The following is a 22570-nucleotide window of genomic DNA, read 5'->3' on the forward strand; positions in this document are numbered from 1 at the left end:
AAATGTGTGTGCAATAATACTATAATATACCGAAAAGCAGAGCAATAAATAAGTTAATAAATTAGTAAATGAAAAAAGCAAAAATGTTTTTAAACATTTTATTTAACTTTGTGTTTCTTTTTCGTCTTTTACGTCCTTTTCAGCTTCAGGGTCATCTTGTCCTGTTAAAAAATATCACTATCAGAATAATTAATGCTGTGAAGCCAAGAATTTTGCTTTTGTATGTAGATTTAACGAAAAATATGTTTGGTTTTGTCCCTACTTTGTATACAATCAAATCAATCAATCACACGGGTTTTAGTGAAATGGACAAAAAAATATGGGCAAGTATGCTGTTATACATATTTAGTAAATGGATAAAATGTAATTTATTCTCGTAATTTTGTGTACGAAGCAAAATTCGAACGAAAACGCATCCAATCTCCAGTTATTGGTTTAGTTTGACAGTTCTCAACTAATGTTATCACTTTTACTCTCAAACTACTTTTAAAACTATCACAAAATTTCACACCAGTTCAATAACATGTATTAACCTATGTTAAGTGATTTATACAGACAAATAAACTATTGAGTATTATTTTTTAAGAAATGAATATATATTATTATATCATTAAAATAATTACCAGCAGGTTCGTACGGGATATCATTCCAGGGTTGAACATCAGCCGACATGAAGACGACGAAGATGGTGTTGCAGACCAGGGCGATGGTACCGACAACAAACTGGATGATCCGCCATTGATGGACATCGGTCTGGTGAACGGAATTTTAAATACGTTGTAAAAATAAATATCGTTTTCATTAGATTTGGTGAAGTCGCCATCATTGATCATCATCAGGATTATTAAGTAAGGCCTTATTGTTGATCTGCCAGAAGCTAAAGACATGGCTCATGAAAGACAACGATATAAATATAGTAACAAGAATTAGAATGAACATGCTTTCTTAAGCCTGAAATTATCTTACTTTCAGGTAATGAAATGATTCAGTTAGCAGTGTCTTAAGTTAGGGTTAGCCTTCTTAAAATGGTTTTTGACATTTCCCAATCTCTTTTTTAATCTACGTCAGGACCTCCGGTTCACAAGACGAATGCTCCATCCACTAAGACAACAAATGTAAAAAGGACGATTACGATCTCTTGACCCTTAAAGGACGATGTACATACCACATCAGTGACAATGTAGGAGACAAGTACAGGCATCCCGACAGCATTGAAGTTCATCAGGGTGTTGCCAGTTGCCATCAGTGTGCCACTGAAGTTTGGAGCCAAGTCGATGTAGTTCACCTGTAACATCATTAACATCATCATCATCATTTATTCAGTCTATTTCAGAATTAATATTTTTTGCTCCTGACAAAACACCATTTGAATCGCCTTATATGGAGAGGGCTAAGATGCTAGGGGTGGTAATGAAAATGAAGCAAAAAACAAAAGAAACTTAGAGAATCACACTTTTCTCTAACAAGAGTTTTCCTCTTAGTGACCTGCGTGATGTAAGGAGAAGATATTACTATCGTCATCAACTATCTAGCTTTTGCTGTGTTTTACAGGATTCGCCGACCTAATCTGAAGGTTTGATAGATCCGAGTCTAACAAAAGTGACTGTGAAATAAATATTAAGTATTGTTTTACTTACATTCCAGAAGAGACGTAAAGATGATGAAGGAAACTCAAAAGAAAAAGCTAATAAAAGTTGTAAATCAACTAAAGCATACCATCCATCCAGTATGCGTACCGGCGTGGGTGCCCATACAGATGATGAGTAGAGCGACTGCCAACACCGGGTCGCTGGTGAACGAAACGCCGAACAGACATAATGCTGGACCGATGTTTGCTGTGAAATCAATAAAAATAGTAATAACCTTTATAGTAGATAATAACATTTAGATTAAATTGTCTTAAGTGGCCTCTACGTGTTGGCTTCAGGTCCACGCACTCATATCCGGGACTCTATATGCCCGAGATTATGGAAATGACATACAAATAATAATATTAAAATCAATAATATCATCACAATTAATATAAAGAATGAAATTGCACCTGAGATCTTTACATTGTATAGATAAGATTACGACTATATACCGTTGGCGTCCCTAATTGGAAATAGAGTAATTGTTTCTGATTTAATCAAATTGTAATTGTGAAAATAAGTTAGGCAGACGTCATTAAAAACATACTTGGTGGAAAAGGCCATACAAGGAGAGACCCTACCGTCTTGTAGGACTAATGCTAGAGAGAGAAAGAGTTTTTTAAGGTATTTCTTTTTTTAATACTATTAAAGAAGTAAGTATAAAAATAAGTGACTGTTGAAACAAAATAATGTGCATAGTAATGCAACTGTAATATACCTTACCTATAGTGTTAGAAATAATCCTAACATTTTTAAGGCTGACGATCTTCCTGTTGACCCAGTAGTCGGAGAGTATGCCCATACCAACGGATACTAAGAAGTTGGCTAAGTATGGTAACGATGAGAGAAGACCACTCTGAAAATAAAAGAACACCAATTGAGTAACGAAATAAATGGTAAAGAACTTGTTGTTAAATGGAATTAAAATTTTCAGATGTAAAGTCGTAAAAAGTGATTTTCAAGGATCAATGTTTTTAAAATTATCCAAGAAAAAATAAACTTGTCAGAGTATTATTTCCTTCATTATTGTTTTATTGTTAATTAAGAGCCTTTTTTACCACGGTGCAAGCTTGACCCTAAGACTCTGCATTATATTTTTACTATAACTTACATTTTTAATATTAAGTCCAACAACGTAGTGCAGGTAGGTCGGGATTTGAGTGAAAAAGAACAGGAAGGTGATTGAAGTCCCAATGTGGGCAGCAAACGCGGCCCAGACAGGAACTGAAGTGAAGATAGCCTTCCAGGGCACTGCACGCTTCTAGAATAAAGAAGTAGAAGAAAATTTATTTTAAGGGTTCCATCTTATAGCGGTATTTTTAATTTTTAATACATTGATTTAATATACCTATTTGATACTTTAAAATTTGTTTAAGTAGGTTTATGCTTTATGTGAAAGTTTAGCAAGATTTTAATCTATATTTTTAAATATCATTTTAATTTCGCTGTTCTTTCATTTTGTTTTAGATGACATACTGGCTTCATGGATAGACGTCGCTATTGACAATACAGTTATAAAACGGTACAGGTTTTCGCGTAGAAATCATCATTATTTACCAGCGTCTGAATTTCCAAAGACTTACTCTTTCAACATGCTCCTTGACACTCCCAAGAATGAATTTCCTTTCGTCTTCCGTGATGAACCGGTGCTGTTGAGGAGTAGGAGCCACAAACAGAGTGACCAGGGTCGCGCAGAGGATGCACAGCACTCCAGTCACCCAGAAGACCGACGGCCAACCGAAGCTGCTGGCAACCAGGAAACCACTCACGTGGAATGCCATCACCGATCCCACCATCGCTCCTGGGAAACATATATATAATATTATTTTAGTTTATGTAATCAGAAAAATAAACAAAACACTGAAATCGGAAATCGTTTATCAAGCACGTAACATTTCGCAACAAATTATGGACTATGGTCTGCAATATGCAGGGTGTTAGTGACATCGGCACGAAAACTTTGAGAGATGATTAAGACAATGATTCTGAGTTGATATCAAATGGAATTTTCCGTCGTAAAAATATGAAACGGAAAATAATAAAAAAAAAACACTAAAATCTTCATGAATTTTCCGACAGAAAAATCCACTTGATATCAGCTCAGAATCATGGTCTCAATCACCTCCCTCAGTATTTGTTACGATGTCACTAACACCCTATCTACTTGCATGTACTAGCAACGAGTAGGCGACGAAAAATTCCATTTGATACTAGCTCAGAATCATGTTCTGCGTCATTCCTCTCAGTATTATTTATATTTTACAACGCAAAATTTCTATACTGTTTCTTTTTGTAACTAACATATTCGTGAGCCAAAAGACTAAAATACTTTCATAATGAAAAGATGTTCCACTAATCTCTGTCTGCGATTAAAGTCTATTTTGTTTCTAGAAACCTGTAATTGGCTCTTTCATTTCTTGCTGTTGGTTTTCCGAAAAGTAAATAATTTAACTTTCATTTGAATTGAATTCAAACGACCTTTCTGTAGCATGACAATCGAGAACAGATAACAAAATGACTATTCACAAAGTGGTATTCCGCTAAATGGCTCTCCAACTTTACAAGAAAGGTCTAAAGCACAATACATTTACCCAACAATTACTTAAAGACGGTCTGGCAGATAACCGACCTCGATAAAAAACAATGGTTCTCAACCTTTTAGCGAGTTTTCTCTTTTATATCAAAATAATAATGGGTGGAATACGTGATTGTGCCTGGGTGTAATAACAAGGCTCATCATTTATAACCAAAAATAAAGATAAAAGATTCATGTCTGTTATCCATGAAATTATAAGGTTAAACGAAAACTAAACTGTACAGCGGCAACTACATTTTTTTTTTGAGGAAACGAATAAAGAATTAACAGGACTAAAGATTTACATACATACATACATAAACTCACGCCCGTAATCCCTAATGGGGTGGGCAGAGCCACAAGAAATCAAAGACAACTTGCAGCCACTGTTGATACGATGTCGTAAGCTGGATATGATAAACCTTACTAAAGACTAAAGATTTCGTTGACATAAATCCCCGGTGGTCCGCGAAATACAGATTGGGAACCGTTGAGTTTAAAAGAACCACCAGAGGTGAATAGTTTATGCACCACAGTGTAATGTATTGGTTTCTTCAGTAATGTATTAACTACATAAATACATACATAAAATACATTACTGAAGAAACCATTAGCATCACGCTTGTGTCCCCGAAGGGGTAGGAATATGTGTATAATAGAGGTATGAGGAGCTCGGTGGCGCAGCGGTTAACACGCTCGGTCTGCGATTGTTGAAGATAAGCAACTTTCGCAAAGGCCAGGATGGGTGACCCCAAAAAAAAAAGTTTTCATTTCGAGCTCCTCCGTGCTTCGGAAGGCACGTCAAGCCGTTGGTCCCGGCTGCATTAGCAGTCGTCAATAACCATCAATCCGCACTGGGCCCGCGTGGTGGCTTAAGGCCCGATCTCCCTATCTATCCATAGGGAAGGCCCGTGCCCTAGCAGTGGGGACGTTAATGGGCTGATGATGATGAGAGGTATGACACCCACTCCTCGCTAGCTTTCTTTAAAGCCCACATTTTATAGTCATCGTTTTCTAAGTTAATGTTAAGTAAATTTTATATGTATACAATATTGAATATGAAGCGGATATTCGTTGTTTTTATAGGATAATTAACCTCTATGGTGTAATAGCTAGCGTCACCAAACTAGAACCCCTATGTTATAACATGGGTGAGTCAATATAGAAATCAATTTTAAATCACTGTAAATTTCCATTTCAAGTTGAAATAACTTTTGTTATACTTGTGTTAGTAATGTATGAATTGTATTAGTATTATTGTCTTATAAAATCAGATAACAGTGCATAACGTCTATATTGTATCATTTTCGTTTATGCCGGCATAGTCAGCTGTTTCTACATTTTATGTGAAGTAATGATACAAGAACAACCATAAAGTTTCATCTGCAATTATGTAGAAAGCACCTATAATAAACAAAGGTATTAGGTATTTGTTACTTCTTCTTCTATCGTGTCAGTTGTGAGGTGGATTACCAACCTCATCAGCCTTGGTGACGCGGACCATACATAAACATGTAAGGTCACGAATTTATCAATTCATTCAGGTGGACAAGGATGGCTGTGAGGGGCGGTTGGAGGCCATTCGCGAGATTTCACCCCGTATTCTAACACCGTGGGTTTTTTTACCCTATATTCAGACAGCTTTGGGCACGTTGCCCATTTGTGGGTATTTTACCCCATAGGTATTCATATAACTATGACACATTTCAGTTTTGGAATGTGATACAGAATTCAGATAATTCGTGAGCTTACATGATTATGTCTGGTCCGCGACACTTGGTGTCAGGGTTATTACTTATTGGGCAAATATCCCTGACATGGCTCATGTAATGAGTATTTACCACGACCAACGGCTTACCGTGCCTTCCGAATCATCTTACTTTCGGACAAGTGATTGTAATGTCCTAACCAAACTAGGGTACGCAAAATTTTTATTGTGATATGTCCCCACATCGTGAGTCCAACGCTCAACCACTGGACCACAGAGGCCGTTATTACTTAGTAACTTGAGAGATACATAGGTTATACGCTTCCACTCCATCACAAGCGCAAAGTGCATGTTTAAAGTTTAAATAAATAAATACTGGGTGATAAATTGAGTTCCTCGCGATGGAAGTCGCGGCGTACGCTATCTAAAATTAGATTTTTCAATTTTGCTATCTCAGTCTCTATCTAAACGATATTTTATCGCGGCGAGGTATGGCGCAGCCGCAATATCACAGGTCCAGGTTGCTTTTCATAACTGACTATATTTTAGTACCTATTATCAAGAAATTCATGAAATGAGAAGTTTAATATTTTGCTTTAGAAGAAAAGGATAATGGTTTTTTTTCTGAAAAAGGAGATTATTATTTTATGTTCTAATTTTTTTATACTTATTAGGTTTGTCTCAGATAGCATTAATTATTAAAAAAATAGCATCACTGTTAAAATTCCATATTGTTAGATATAAATTAGTACTCATAAACTGCCTATATACGTCCCACTGCTGGGCACAGGCCTCCCCTCAATCAACCGGAGGGGGTATGGAGCATACTCCACCACGCTGCTCCACTGCGGGTTGGTGGAGGTGTTTTTACGGCTAATAGCCGGGACCAACGGCTTAACGTGCCCTCCGAAGCACGGAATCATCTTACTTTTTCGGACAATCAGGTGATTCAAGCCTGAAAAGTCCTTACCAAACAAAGGACAGTCTCACAAAGTGATTTCGACAATGTGCCCATCGGAAATCGAACCCGGACCTCCAGATCGTGAGCCTAACGCTCTAACCACTAGACCACGGAGGCTGTCAAATTAGTACTCAATTAGTACTATTTGGTACCTAAACTAAAAAAATAGTACTCATTCAAAAGATTGTGAAATATTGTACTCACACGCTCTAGTCTTTAAGATTTAGGGGATGGGAAAATCATATATGTCAATTTAAAGTGATTTTAGCGTCTACTCTCTTGAAGCTGTATCTCAGAACGTGTTAAACAACATACCTGTATAGACGTAGGTGCCCAGTCGTCCCCTTTCGCTGAGAGGCACCCATTTGGCAATGAGTGTGTGGATAGCAGGGTAGGTTCCGGCCTGTGTCAATCCAGTAGCAACTCGGGTCAAACTCACCGCTCTGTAACCTCCCTGGATACATAAATATATCGTGTAAGTTATTTTTCTTCTAATATCCCTTACTTAAAAGGTGTCAGAGGTTAGAGGTAGGTTTAAGTGTACTTAAATGTCTTATTAAAACGAGGCTCAAGGTTAGAAGAGTTATTAGGTATTTAGGTCCTCGACATATTTTTGCTTCAGTCTTTTTCTTAAATAGAGATTTCCTTTATAATATAACCTTTTATTATAATGTTAGTGATTATTTAGTAAATATGAATGAATGGAATTAAATCTGGGAGCTAATATTAGGCAGCCGAATTACTAAATTGTTATTTTTTTAAAAAAAAAGGACGTCTAGGACCCTGTGCTGAGGTTTTTTTTGCAGCTTCTTTTGCAGGCCATATGTGAGAAGCTGGGTAGTTTTAAGCGAATGAGACGTTCCTTATGTAAAAATATCATTCAAAGTGTAACTATGTTACCTACTCAATAAAGATATTTTTGAATTCGAATTGAATATTCAGTAAATTCTGGCGAGCAGTGGAGTATGATGTACTTCTGTCTACCCCTTTGAGGATACAGTTATCACGCCATATATTCATTACAAGGTGAAAGCTTTTACTTTTTATTAATTTTGTTAGGTAATGTATTACTACACATAAACATTATCAAGACAGGCATGAACTTTTTAGTTATTTTAATTCATAATAAAAACACTACTGAAAATCCTTACCCACACAGCAAGCCAAGGCGTGAAGAAACAGATGAATCCACTGGAGAAGAGACTGATCTGCAACGGCAGTTTCCCTCCCCACCGCTGGCTGACCACCCCCATCGGAAACATCATTATCATGTACCCCAGGAAAAATGCGCCCAACACCATCTCCTGTGTTGACTTCGGCCAGGCGTAGGTCTGTAAGATTTAAGACTATCATTGTTACTTAGATTGTGTTAGTATAGTGATCAGTTTACATTATTTCGGACGCTCCCCTTCAGCAATGAATCAGAAGATTTAGCAAGGCAAAGACTTTCTTCGTCGTGAAATAATTCCACTCAAACTGGAAAAAAAATCACGACGATGGCAAGTTCCAAGGATGTGAGATTCCAATACATCCAAACAAGAAAAATAAGTTGGTTGGGTAAAAATTGTTTAAAAGTCACACACTTGTTGTACCATATTATCATGAAAATTCCGTGCCTTTTACGAAATATTAAATGGCTCAAAAACATACAAAATTTTATTATCACTTACCCTATACACGTTCCAGATACTATCTTTAGCTTCTTGAATTTCATCAGTGTCATTTAAACTGTCACTATTTATAATACTGTTATTGAATACATCATCATCAACACAATCGACGTCTGTTTCATTTTCATTATGTTCGTAATTCATTCCAATAGTTCTATTTAAACATATTACATTCGTATTCGTTCTATTTTCATAGTCTAATGTAACATTTTGTAGATCTAGCATATCGTCTGGAAGTTCAATTTCAGTAATATTAGAGGTAGCATTTGTATTCCCTTCAGTGACATTGACTATGGTAGTTTTGGTGCTAAGATTATCAGTCATAGCTACTATTGTTACACTGAGATGTGCTCGAGCTATGAATGTAACACACAGGCTTACGAAAATTATTGCAGATTGTACATGCCGCACTCCTAAACCATATGGTTCTGGAGATTCATCCTTCTCTGAAAAACAATATATATTTATAAATATAACGTAATGTAATAATTGATTAGATATGCAGTTTTAAGCGTCCCTGAACGAACAATTTTTTATTTAATTTTACTGAGCAAAATTTATTTATTCAAAATCAAAAATCATTTATTTCGGATCTAAATATCCAGTGTGTTAAAACAAAATTACTTACATGCTAGTGTTAAGTACTTATTATTATAATAAGTACAATAAAATTAAATTAATTCTACACGTTGTGAAGCTACATCCAACACCGTAGAAGTGGAGAGTCCCATCGTTCCGAAAAATGCACTAAAGGTACTTAAGGTAAGGTAAGGTTTTACTAATTGTCATAAATTGGATTTTAGAAAAGTGAAAATTGAAACAAATCTGTAGCTATTGTAGATACGCAAAAATCGTAAAGAAATTAAGGTTCTTGAAATTCTGAGACTACAATACTTAGCTTGTATCTACTCACCATTGTCGTTTTGGCTTTCCTCACTCGCAACTTTTTCATATTGCCGTTCAGTATTTTGATCTAATTTAGCCATAATATCTTAATATCGTGTTGTCACTGTTACATTGCTCTATTAACACTAGTAGTGTGTTATTACATTATATCAACGAACATTGGTACAAAGATTAATTGTGGCTCGAAAGAGTTTATTATTGTTTACTCAATGACACTTATCTGTTAACGTTACTAGACTCGCAGTTTTGTTAATATTAATTTTACATTTAGCTTTTGCTCACGACTTTGTTCAGAAGAATCTGGTAGTATGATTGTCCTCTACAAGGTTTCAATTTTTAGAATCTTTTAGACTTCGTTATGCACAAAACTTTCTTATTTGAATGAAGTATGCATTGATACGTCAGTCAGCTATTTAGTTTTTACTCGTACCTAAATAATGTAGTGGTTACATACAATGTCAATGTCCTTCGGAGTCTCAATAGTAACCCTGAAACCAGGGTTGGTAAGGTTGAACATTGATCTCACTTACTAAATATACTTTCTCCAAATGTTTGACTATGGTTTTGTGGCTCTAGTTTATTAAATTAAAAAATAAATTGGTAGTCTTTTTATCTAATAGATAAGATTGCAGTGTAAGATGACTGTCATGAAGATTTTTATTTGAACACAAAAGGTGACAGTTTTTGAAAAGTTGAAATTTCCGTGTTATATAAATTAAATATTTGTTTATTTCTTCTATTTCAAGGTTCTCCTTGATCTAATATAAGATCAAAAGTATCCATTAATTTAAATCGTTTATTATTTTGGTCGTTGATCGGTGACATTCTACTTTTCTTCCTTATTCTAAACTACCTACTTTACATGGTTTGAGCTGCTTGAAAACCTAACAATGACAAACCATGTCAATCACATGTCACAAAGTGTGACATTTGTATTCTGAAGTCGTGTGACTTTGTCTATCTTTCCATCATAATTCACATGAATATTGCCAGTACGTTGTGATATACCGTTTATTATTTTCTATAGTATGGAGGGTCCCGGGTTCGATTCCTGGTGGGGACATATCACAAAAATTACTTTGTGGTCCCTAGTTTGGGTAGGACATTACTGGCTGATCACCAGATTGTCCGAAAGTAAGATGATCCGTGCTTCGGAAGGCACGTTAAGCCGTTGGTCCCGGTTACTACTTACTGATGTAAGTACGTAGTCGTTACATGAGTCATGTCAGGGGCCTTCGGCGGCACAATAGTAATCCTAACACCAGGGTTGATGAGGTTGGTAATTCACCTCACAACCCACACGATAGAAGAAGAATAGTATGGAGAAAACTAGAGGATAAAGATAGTTAGATAGATAAAATACTTTATTGAGCACGATGGACACAAAATACAGAGGCAAGGACAACATATACAGAAAAGCACAACAGGCGGCCTTATTGCTCATGCAGACATTTCTTACAGGCAACCTTTGGGTACAGGAAAGTCGTAATAATAGACACAAAAATCATCCCAGTAGAATCTTTATTAACAGTAGTATTAGCATTCACATTATTTATCTCAAATATATTAAAACTCGTATCTTTAGCTATTCTATGGCAGCTTTTATCTAAAACAAACTATGCTATCTGAATTAGGTATTGACAATGGAACGCTAACGTCCCGCTTGTTGAGCTACTTATTAATTTTATAACATTCATCATTTGAATAGCTATCACTCTAGTCTCACAGTAAAATACACTTGCTACTAAATACATGATATTAGAACATCGTCATATCAGCCCTTTAAGCCGGAAGGCATGTTAAGCCGTTGGTCCCGGTTACTACATACTGATGTATGTAAGTAATCGTTACATGAGCCATGTCAGGGGCCTTTGGCGGCTCAATAATAACCCTGAAACCAGGGTTGATGAGGTTGGTACTCCACCTCACAGCCCACACGACAGATAGAAAAAGATACTAAAATAATGTATCTCATAATATTAACCTCTAAATATATGGAAATATTTTTAATAACCTCGACCACGACTGGAACCACTCAGTTGTCGCCTTCTACAATGTATCCGGGATTGTCAGTAGCATATAAAATTCTTAGCTTTTATTTTGCACAGCACTATAATGGACTTTCAATTACAGCTATATTTTCATCATTAATACTATTAATATTTGGTATTTATTTCTTGGCTATGTAGTCTTGTGAATTGCCTTGTTTCAACATCAGTTTATTATCTTTTCTTTGTTCTGTAACAGAAAAAGCATTTAAATAATATTATATATTGTAGTACATAAATAATAACAATTCAGAATCAGAATCATTTATTGAACGTAATTATAACTATTAAATAGCAAACAGTGCTGTAGCTGTAAGAGTTCTTTGATTAAAAGTATTTCGCTCCCACTCCGCGCAGATTATTAAAAATGTATGTTATAATGTATACCATATCTGTGTTCATCATGGAAGTTCCAGGGTTGGACGGAGCCGCGCACAAAGACAACGAAGACGATGTTGGTGGCACTCTGGATGGCAGCCATAATGAAAAACATGATCTGCCACTTGTGCTGGTTTGTCTGGAGGAAATGATGGAAACATTATACGGGTATAACACATCTTAAAGATGGAATGGTATGTTTACAAAAAAATAGATCGAAATCACCTAATTTAAACTTATTGGAAGTTAGGTTTTTAATTCGAATAAAGGGAATTATAAGGAATAGTTGACGGTGAACAAGTTGAAAATCATAATGTTCAAGGTACACAAGCATATTAAGGAAAACCTCCTGAATGTCATAAACATGTGAGCAAAATTTATGGCTATGATCACTATTACAATGGATATTATAATTCAGCTATAGAAAGAAGTAAGAACAGATTTTAAATACTCGGCTCTTAAGTGTACATGGGATATTTTTACTGATATCTTATTAAACTCTTACAAATATCAGAAGTGAAATGTAATGTAAAAAAGCAGCATACCGTATCATCGCCGATAATGTTGGACACCATAACTGGGACGATCAAACAGGCAAGATTAGCCAGCATGTTACCAACTGCCATGATGGGGCCGGCGAAGTTGGGAGCCAGGTCGATGGAGTTGATCTGTTGGATGCAAAGCATAGTGACAATAGTGGAAAATAATGGTCTCCGACGACTGGAACTACGAATAACTGTGGACATTTTGTAGTAGCTTAAGGCGATTATGAGAACAATAATTTCAATCGTAGTTCTTGTGGTAATTATGATTGAATTACCACAAGGACTACGTTTCTTACAGAATAGTTATATAACTTACGTGAAAGCCAATGTGAATGCCGGAATGTGTGGCAAGACACATCACTAAAAGTATAACTCCCATAAGAGTACTGGTGACGAAGCTGAAGCCAACCAGAAACATACTTGATACCACCATGCCTGTAAAAGGTGTTACTTTTATATTTTTGCACGATACAACATCAAATACATACATTTTATTTTTTCACAGTGCGATTCATTGTGGTGATAAAATTTGCAAAACTTACCAATGGAATTCCCAACTCGACGAATGTTGGCAACAGAGAGAATTTTGCGGTTGACGGCCCAGTCGGCGAGGTTCCCGAACAAGATAGTGGTCATGTACATCGCAATGTACGGAAGAGATGAGTATACACCGTTCTAAAAAAAGAAAGATTAAATGAAAAGGACTATAAAAGAACGTATTACTGGATTACAAAATCCAGTTTAAAAGAATGAAATAAGAAATTAAAAAAATAATTATTAAATTGTAGAATTACATACACATCCTTCAGCGCTTCCTTTTATGCAAAAAAATTGTTTACCTTTTTTTATTCAGGACAAAATTCGGATACGTCACCGTACGTAAAAAATAAAAAGTAAGTACTTATTCGGCTTCAAATTTACGATTATTTTAATCTGTCGAAAACTTATTAGGATAGCCCTCGGGATAACCGACAGATTAACTGCCCGGTAATTGGAAATGGTTAACAAAGTTAAGTAAATAATCAAACCAATTAGGAATACCGTCATTAACATCTCAGTAAAATTAAATGTCTTTGGATGGCTTGACTAAATTGAGTATGACATTTAGCGTCGACGCCTTTGTTAATTTCAGCCGCATCTTTGAAAAAGTCGGTGTTATATCTATCCATCCTAATATTTTATACTAGGTATGCTTAGAAGCAGTACAAACTGTTCCAAGTACTGTGCTAACAGTTTGGTCCCCTATATTAGTGTATTTTTTTTGTAAAATGGATTTGAACAGTCTATGTGCACTCCGCAAATAGGCGCACATCTCTACGACTAAGCAAAATATTTGTTAAAACAGTAATGAACACCCCGTTATGAAATTGCCAGAAATAGCTGTTATTGTTACCGGTTACCGACGCGCGTGTATGAAACAATTAATAAATGGGAAGGAAGCAAGATACAATTACTTTTGACAAATTGATTGAATTCGATATAATCATGTTGTCATTGTATATATTAGGTACCTTCTTAATATCAACGCCAAGAATCTTGTTCATATAGAGTGGGATCTGTGTGAGGACGAACAAGTAGCCCATTGCAGAACCAACGTGGCTCGTGATCAGCCCCCATACCGGCGGTGACGTAAGGAGTTGCTTCCAAGGCGTGTGCCGCTTCTGCAGTAGATGAAATATGGTCAAACTACAGATCATCCAAGTTTCGAATTAATTTTAGTTATAAAATTATATGTTCTTGAATAACCACAAAAATAAAACTGAAACCTTTATAACAATTAGAAATATTTTAGACTACATGTTTTATTTAGTGTGGTCGTATTAAAAGTAAACGTTATTGGTTGTACATAATATTTCCTCGTATATGTTCAATACCGGAGTCGAACTTCCACTTACTTCTTTTTCATCGGACTGTAAGATAGACTAGAAAACTCCAAAAACATAAACTCCTCACATCGTTGAAGATATCTTACTACCTTGGTATCTGAGCTTCCATCACCCATGATGTACTTGAGCTCTTCGCTGGTGATAGAGGGATGTTCATGAGGAGTGGCTGCTCCTAGCCAGCCGAGTAGGACAAAGCAGGTGAGGCTCGCAGCTCCACAGAACCAGAATGTGGCAGGCCACCCCAGGCCTGAACTGCCGGCGAACAATCCTGAGATCTGGAACGCTACCACTGTGCCGAACGGAGACCCTGAAACAAGAAAAAGTCGCGTATTATTCTTGATGGAAGCTGGTTGCTCCCCTATTACATGGGACTTAAACATAGCTGGCATGGAGTGAGTGTATGTACTATACACCTCTGCCCACCTCTTCGGAGAAAATGAAAAACATAGAATAGTAGTAGTTCAGTGGATTTTGGTCAAGGATACGTTGTTAAAACCGACTAACGATTGTTAAGTCCTCATCCACAACTTATACAGGCGACAGCATGATCCTAGTATATTATTTTCACCATTGGGTAAAAAAATACCAAGGAGAAGCAGGCCGTCACTTGTTACATGCGTAAAAGGTATTTAAAATAAAATCATTAGCACGACTCTTTGAAGATAAAATTGTAAACAAATCGTAAGTTAAGAAATTTAAAATATCCTTGATTTTGACTTAAATCTTCTACTTACGCGTATTTCCTCAGTTCCCAGAACCGACGTCATTTAATTAAGTTTCAGTGAAAAAAAAATTAAGAGGAAGGGTATTTAAATCCAAGTGAAACAAGTCAAGCTGAAAACGTCTCCATTCCATTCGTCTCGATCTCTATTATTATTATTTTGAAAGGGAATCAGCAATCGAAGCTTTCATTCCCAAATTGTATTACACAGGATGTGAATGTCATTACACACTGAAATTAAAACGGTTTGTTACTGATCCTTTTGTTACGATTCTATTATAATTGATAATTTACTTTCTTTTTCTAAATAGAAATAGAAAATACGTGGGGTATTAAATGACTTCTTTAGTTACTTTTAAAACAAATCTGTTGCTTTGTAAAAAGGTGGTGCTAAAAATACACCAGGAAAACTAATTATAAATTAAAATAAAATCCGTAGCCTGTAAACGGGATAACCAAAACCTATTTTTAATCTACATTAATATAATAAATGTTAAAGTGACTGTGCATGTCTATCTGTTAACTGTTCACGCGTAAGTTGACATGGACAAATTTGGCACACAAATAGATGAAAACCCGGGCATAACTGAAATTATTTGCACAAAGGGATTTATAACACACCAGAGACGGACTTAGTTTATTTGGCGCGATAACCGAAAGCGCGAACAAAGTCACGGGTGGATAGCTACTTCTTAACAAGTTTTTTTTATTTTCTTATGTATATTTGTACGCCTGCATGCAGGCCGAACACATCACAACATTGTTATTTAAATTATTTTACCACCTTTATTGTATCTATGTGTTCTCGCAAATAAATTGATTTGATTTGATTTGATTTGAAGATGTGGCTTCAGCACCTATGTGCTTCTAAAGTTGAGGTCGCCTGCGACCAAGGCCAAGTACGACATGCGAGTTTGTACTCAATGAGGCGCTTGCGGACTCTTTGCGGGGACTTACTGAATTCTAGATTCAAATAACTAGTATTGAAAGAAGTAGCCTGCAAATGCGCCACCTGAAAATATTCTTACTGAAAGCAAAATCGTTAGAATACAATTTGTAGCCAAAGAAGTTGTCTAGCAGACTCTTGACGTAAATATAGATTAAGAGAATAAAGAGGTATATATTCCATCTCTGTTCCGTTAAATAATATACACTTTTCAAATATAAACAGGATATGAGTACATTATAGTAATATAAATTGGAAAAAAAGAAAAAGTTGTTGGCCTTCCAGAGATCAGGATCGGTCGAAAACTATCAGAAGTTTAGCTGATGAGGCGTGAAACGTTCGGCCACGGCAGCCAATCCGAATTTATCACGTCATAGCTACAACTTTCTCGGGAATGAACGAAACTTTGTAGCTTTTAGATATCGTCTGTCCAAGTAGGCAGAATTTCTTGATATTATTTTATGTTTCGTGTCGTGTCCATAAAATATTATCCATCATACATTCTGGTTGATTGAGGGCGCATAAGGCTGTTTATGTTGACAAATTGAATCAAGATAGTGATTTGATACTTTACATTGAGACTTCATTAAGGATCATAAGTCAAGAGCAAACTCATCTTAATTAGAAAAAAAAAATGTATAACATACATAAAAGTGAGAACGAATGCCCACACTTAGGTTAGAACACGTAGGTTGCCTGTGTAATATTGGCGAAGATGATCGGACCTTCAAGCAATCACGTTCTTTTTCCTAGTCCAGTTATTGTTTCATATAGGCATTCGTTAATATTCGTCATTTTATTTTTCGTACTTAAATAAATAATATTTGATCGATTAATAAAGGTTGGTGAAGGGATAGACTGGTTTCTGAGGCCAAACTTACTACTTGGGGGTAAAAATTATGCAAATGTATTAAGTTTAAGTGGCAATTCTTAGAAAACTTTATAATATATTTGATCGATGTATGAAGGTTTGTAGAAGTAATCGATAGGTTTCTTAAGCCAAACTTAGTTCTTCCGAATGTAAATGATGCCAATGTATTGATTTTGAGAAGCAACTCTAAGAAAACTATAAATATGATCGATAAATAAAGGTTGGTAAAGGGATCGACTGGTTTATTAGGTCAAACTTACTAATTTGAGAATGAAAACTATTAATTTAATCAAATAAAAAAGGTTAGTGAAGGGATAGACTGGTTTCTTAGGCCAAACTTACAACTTGGGGATAAAAATGATGGCAAAGATTTTGAGTGGCAACACTTAAAAAACTATATATTTGATTAATGCCAAACTTATATTCCAGAAAATATTTTTCAAAAATCTGTTTTCATACATAAATGTAAAGAAAATAGACTTTTGTTCCAAATATTTTCCATGACAGCCGGCTACTGAACAAATAGCAAAAGATAATGTTTTCTTGGCAAATATTGTACTTCCTTTCAAAGATAATTATTTTGCTGTACGTAGTTAAATAAAACTCAAATTCAAATTCGTTGGTACACACAAGTTAGTGAAACGCTTGCCTGTGACTTTGAGCTCGCAGGTTCAAATGCCAGCATAGGCCTAAACTACTGTATGTCGAATTTCTTTTCGAATTCATGTTTGGATCATAAATGATTATCACGTGTTCAGCGGTGAACGTAAACAACGTGAGGAAACCCACATTCCCGAGAAATGCATTTTCGGAGGTATGTGACCTAACCTGTATTGGGCTGGTTTTCCCTTCGTTTACATTTTGTGGTGGGCCCACCATTCGTGTTTAAGCCGGTTAGGGCGCTAAAACACACCCCGGACACTTTATGTAAAACACCTCGTTTCAAAGAGACACTACACATTGACGCGCATATGATTGTGTGTTTGACGACTGACGCCTATACAATTGAAGACTAAAGTATGGCCGAGGGGGGGAGGGAAACCTTGTTCAGCCGCTGGTGGGGAGCGGAGAGTTGCTGTTAAACGGAGTATTATTCCTTATTTTCTGCGTAACTCACCAGTATAAACGTAAGAACTGAGCCGCCCGCGCTCGCTGAGAGGCGCCCACTTAGCCAGCATACTGTGGATGCTGGGGTAGAAGGCCGCCTGCGTCGCGCCCTGCAGCACACGACATACGCACACGCCTAGCCAACCGCTCTGCAAAGTCATAATAAATGAATATTTTGAAAGATGAATTAAGTAAGTTAATGACGGTTCTGAGTGTCAGAAAAGGATAAAGGCATTGGAAAGTGCGATGTGGTGTGGCTAAATGTAGTAAAAACCTAAAAATTATGGAATTGACTCCAATACTAATAAGTCTGATTGCAAATATAGTGTCTTCTTATAAAATTGTCTCTATCTGTCAAACTCCTTTACCGTATCTTTGGATTGCGTTGATCTAGAAGCTTGATTTTTTTACAGCTGCAAGGGACCGATAACTAAGCGTTTCCAAGAAATATAGAGTTTTGGACAAACAACAAAATGATCCCATTAAGTGTTCCGCTTTTTTCTTTTCAGTTTTGGAACCCTAAAAATAATTTTACTTACAAATATGGGCACCCAAGGCGTCAATATGGACAATACAGCATTGGCTCCAAGCGCCACCATGATTGGTATCTTGCCACCAAACTTCTGGGCCAGCATGCCTGTCGGTATCATCATTCCGGTGTACCCCACGAAGAAGGAGAACAAGATCATCTCCTGAGTCGCCTTATTCCAGTTGTAAATCTAAAAGAATATAAAAATATATTAATTTTCTTCTTCTTCTTTCAGAAATTTGGTAATGACTAAGGGTGGTATTTATAAACTGATCTCAGCTTTGAGATTGCACTCAAGATCATGTCAATGTGACAGTTCTCATATAAAAACAGGGACTTGAGCATGACCTTGAGGGTAGTCTCAGCTGAGATTAGTTTATTAATACCACCCTAAGGCGATCTTGTCATTACACCAACGAAACTGTAGTTCTCAGATTAAAAAAAAATATTGCTCTGTATATACATACTATGAGTCCCAAACCTTTGAAAGGAGTGGGAGGGGCTGAAGCCAATACGTAGGTGCCCAATACGGAAACATTTTAAGCTTATGGTGTTGGTACACCAACCGGCGATTATGTGTGCAATTTATTATTAATCATTCTCACATTGGTTCTTGAAAGTTAGTCACAAATTATAATCACACAAATATTTCCCGGTTATGAGTTTGTGTTTCCTACTTTGGCTAACCTAAACGGCTAAACTGCTATACAGAACAGCTTACGATATACGTCAGACTGCTGGGCACAAGCTTCCGTTGATCAACCGGAGGAAGTGTGGAACATAATGTGGGTTAGTGGAGGTATTTGGCCTAGTAACCAGGGTCTAACGGCTGAACATGCCTTCTGAAACACAGAATCATCTTACTTTTCCGGACAATACAATGTCTTAGCCAAACAAAAGACAGTCAATTATTTCAACAATATCCTCATCGGAAATCGATAAAGACTTTTCGAAAACCAATTTTGACGATCGATTTATGAGCATGCCAGCAGTAATATATCGACTGTCGTGCGATTTGGTACCATGTCATAAAAGGAAAGACAATTACAAGCATGCTAGTTGGTATATTTCAATTTTAAAACATCGACCTACGCAATGATAAGTATAATAGGGCGCCTTATAGCTTTGTACTCACGTAAAGAACTCTCTTTTTGAAATATTAATTATAAATTTCGTTATTTCAAAAACAATTTTAGAATTTAAGAACAATTTATTTCAATGAACAAGGTTTTATTTTCGTAACATTATACAAAGAAACAACCATTCTGAATCAACTTTTTATCTCATCATTCTAGAATATCCAACCAAAGTAAGTTCATAATTAATTATTGTTTAAATAAATAATATTTTTCCTCAGCGCCGTCGGAACGTTGCCCTATTATTTTTATAACAAATTATTTTTAATTAAACTTTGCTTAGATATATTTTAAGAAACCTTAAGGAACCGCAACTTTGTTGTGATTCAAAACACATATTATTTCTCAAACTTTTAAATATTTCACAAAGTTCTAGAGCAAGTTGTGTCTACCGCCTGTTTCTAGCTGGATTATTTTGTCAAATGACGTAAGCCCTGTACAATATATTAAGAAACAAGATTTTGCGGTAGACGCCGCAGCACCGAAATAGTGCCGGGATAAAAAACCGGCGTTTGTATGGATTCTTGGTGCGCCGCGACTCCCTGTATAAACAGGTTCATAATGACCTTGAATATTACAAGAATTCCCTGGAACTCTATCTGAATTGAGCTTTGTTGTGATATTTATGAAATTGTGATATCGTTATTGTCGTCGTTATGTCTTTTGAAGTCAAATATTGAACATACGAAACATTTGTAACAAAGAAAAATTCACGAATTTCCTGTACCATAACGGTTTCGTATAAATATGTTGTAGTGTGACGTGTGCTAGAAGTACGAGCCCCATGGTCCAGTGACTGAGTATTCAGCTCACGATACTGTGGTTTTAGGATCGATTGCTGTTGGACGTCTTACAAAAAGGACGTCTCTTTGTGAGATTGTCTTTGTGTTTGTCAGGATATTGAAGGCTGAAATCACCTGATGATTCCGTGACTCAGAAGGCACGTTGAGCAGTCGGTTTTGGCTTCTATTTACCTAAATAAGTATGTACTTAGTCGTAACTTGAGCCATGTCAGGTTCCTAATCATAATATCCCTGACACCAGGGTTGATCAGATCGATCATTGATACCACAACCCATACGAGAGATGTCTTAGTACTTTCATACAGACCGAAGTAGCTGAGTTCCTTAGTATATTACACTATAAAATAAACTTACTCGATAAATAGTCCATCCCCGAAACTTCTCTCTTGCATTTCTGCATTCTTCTCCACCATCAATGTCTTCCGCAACTATACCAGTTTCATTATTCACATCATTAATTTCACTATTGTTAGTGTCAGGGAATAAGCATTCCCTGGAGACATTTGGATACCACATCTGAAGAGTGGAGTCACTGGTCATTGCCACCATGGAGACGCTAAGCTGAGCGCGCATGGAGTATCCAGTTGCCAGACTTATGAAGAGTAATAGTGCCTGGATGTGTCTCGTGCCCAAACCTTGTGGAGGTGTTTTAGATGGTTGGGGTTCAGCTTGATCTAAAAGAAAAGGATAACGAGTAGTTATAGTTCCATGTAGATCTTCTGATAATACGTTCAATGTTCTATTAAAATCGAAACCCCAATGTGTAGCTATTTTGTCTTGAATTTGTTGCCAAAAATGTCTTGATTACAATGGCAATAGAACAGAAAGATAGTATAATATAGCGTAATGCGGAAAGACATCAGAAAATTATTATTCTGAAAGTTATTATTCAGTTAAGATCTCCTCAAAATTTGCTAGGTGCTTCTATTCTAACTAATAACTAAGTAATAATACACTATACACTACCTTCATTATTCTCTTTGAGAGGAACACTTTTATAACCGAGTTCATCACCTGCCATAACTACCGAAAATGACAAACAAATTACTCTATTGTACTTTCCGTGTCATTTGTAAATCATACAATAGTTGTATTTATCAAGTAACTCAATGGTGATTACAGAGAATCATAATGAGAACTAGTTTACATTTTAAATAAAACTTTATCACCACGCAGTAAAGTGCTACTGCGAGTCTGCGTACGTATGTGTCAGCTTTGTATGATAGTGTTATTTACTTTTGCTTTGCACTGATTTAATGAAGAAATGTAGTGTCATAATTATTATGAATAATCTTTGACTTTGATTTTCTACTGCGTTATTTTGTATGATGACCCCATTTGCAGCATTATTTCTCCTTCCTTTTATGCAGGCACTTACCCTATCCTCTTTACTTCAGGGATGTAAAAACGCCTCATCAAAGCGAACTAAAAACTTCATCTAAAAATGCAATATTGCAATTGGACAATTGCGCACATAAAAGAAAGCAAGTAAGTAGTCGTTACAAGAGCCATATCAGGAGCCTTTGGCGGCTCAATATTGTTGTTAATCCACCTCATAACCCACACGATAAGAAGAAGAAACTAAATGCGCAATGTCAAATAGCAATATTGCTTTTTTAGGTAAATTGCTTCAATGTGGCCTTTTTGACCCCACAGTACTGGAAGTGGAGAATATACACGCGATCAGCTATTTACCATCTATCAGTCTTACTTAAGTCGACTATAGGATTTCTTTTATATAATCAATTGTTTATCTTTGGTAACCTTCTTCTTCTATCGTTGCTGTAGCGAGCTGATTCACCACATATATGGCTACAGCAAGAGTGTCGTTGATGGTTTTGGAGCAATCTCTAAACGGATGTTATTTTAAGACGCAACAAAATAAAAGCGGTGTTGAAATGCTGTAACTTTCGCGTCGCTGTACAAAATGTTGAATGTATGAGTCTGCACGGATGTCGAGCAATAACGTAAAATCTGGTCTAAGCTTTCGTTGAGCGTAGCGAGCGGATGGCTAGTGATATTATACAATCTAACTGAAAGTGTTTGTATTTCGTGAACATTGTGAACTCTCTTCAGAAGTTGGAAACATCCACTTAACGGTTATACCAGTTTACTAAGAGCGGGCTAGAAACTTTGTCGGTTTAACTTT

At 36.2% G+C, this 22570-nt stretch overlaps 2 protein-coding genes across 2 annotated transcripts; both read right to left on the minus strand.

Moving 5' to 3' along the window:
• Nucleotides 1–84: 84 nt before the first annotated feature.
• On the minus strand, nucleotides 85–9609 carry LOC126371715 (putative inorganic phosphate cotransporter). The gene is made up of 11 exons (XM_050017044.1): nucleotides 9459–9609; nucleotides 8546–8991; nucleotides 8027–8206; nucleotides 7191–7329; nucleotides 3215–3432; nucleotides 2743–2892; nucleotides 2355–2487; nucleotides 1717–1835; nucleotides 1166–1285; nucleotides 624–753; nucleotides 85–161 (listed from the first exon to the last, which is right to left on the minus strand). The coding sequence occupies exons 1-11, from the start codon at nucleotides 9529–9531 to the stop codon at nucleotides 103–105; spliced, it is 1767 nt and encodes a 588-aa protein (XP_049873001.1). The 5' UTR covers nucleotides 9532–9609; the 3' UTR covers nucleotides 85–102.
• Nucleotides 9610–10960: 1351 nt separating this feature from the next.
• Nucleotides 10961–21560, minus strand: LOC126371721 (putative inorganic phosphate cotransporter). Its single transcript, XM_050017054.1, has 11 exons — nucleotides 21388–21560; nucleotides 20776–21095; nucleotides 18493–18672; nucleotides 17964–18102; nucleotides 14398–14615; nucleotides 13934–14083; nucleotides 12965–13097; nucleotides 12739–12857; nucleotides 12423–12545; nucleotides 11887–12016; nucleotides 10961–11689 (listed from the first exon to the last, which is right to left on the minus strand). Exons 1-11 carry the CDS (start codon nucleotides 21440–21442, stop codon nucleotides 11622–11624), a joined length of 1635 nt encoding a protein of 544 aa, XP_049873011.1. The 5' UTR covers nucleotides 21443–21560; the 3' UTR covers nucleotides 10961–11621.
• Between the last annotated feature and the right edge of the window lie 1010 nt (nucleotides 21561–22570).

The sequence above is a fragment of the Pectinophora gossypiella genome, chromosome 13 (genome assembly GCF_024362695.1).
Source record: "Pectinophora gossypiella chromosome 13, ilPecGoss1.1, whole genome shotgun sequence".
NCBI lineage: Eukaryota > Metazoa > Arthropoda > Insecta > Lepidoptera > Gelechiidae > Pectinophora > Pectinophora gossypiella.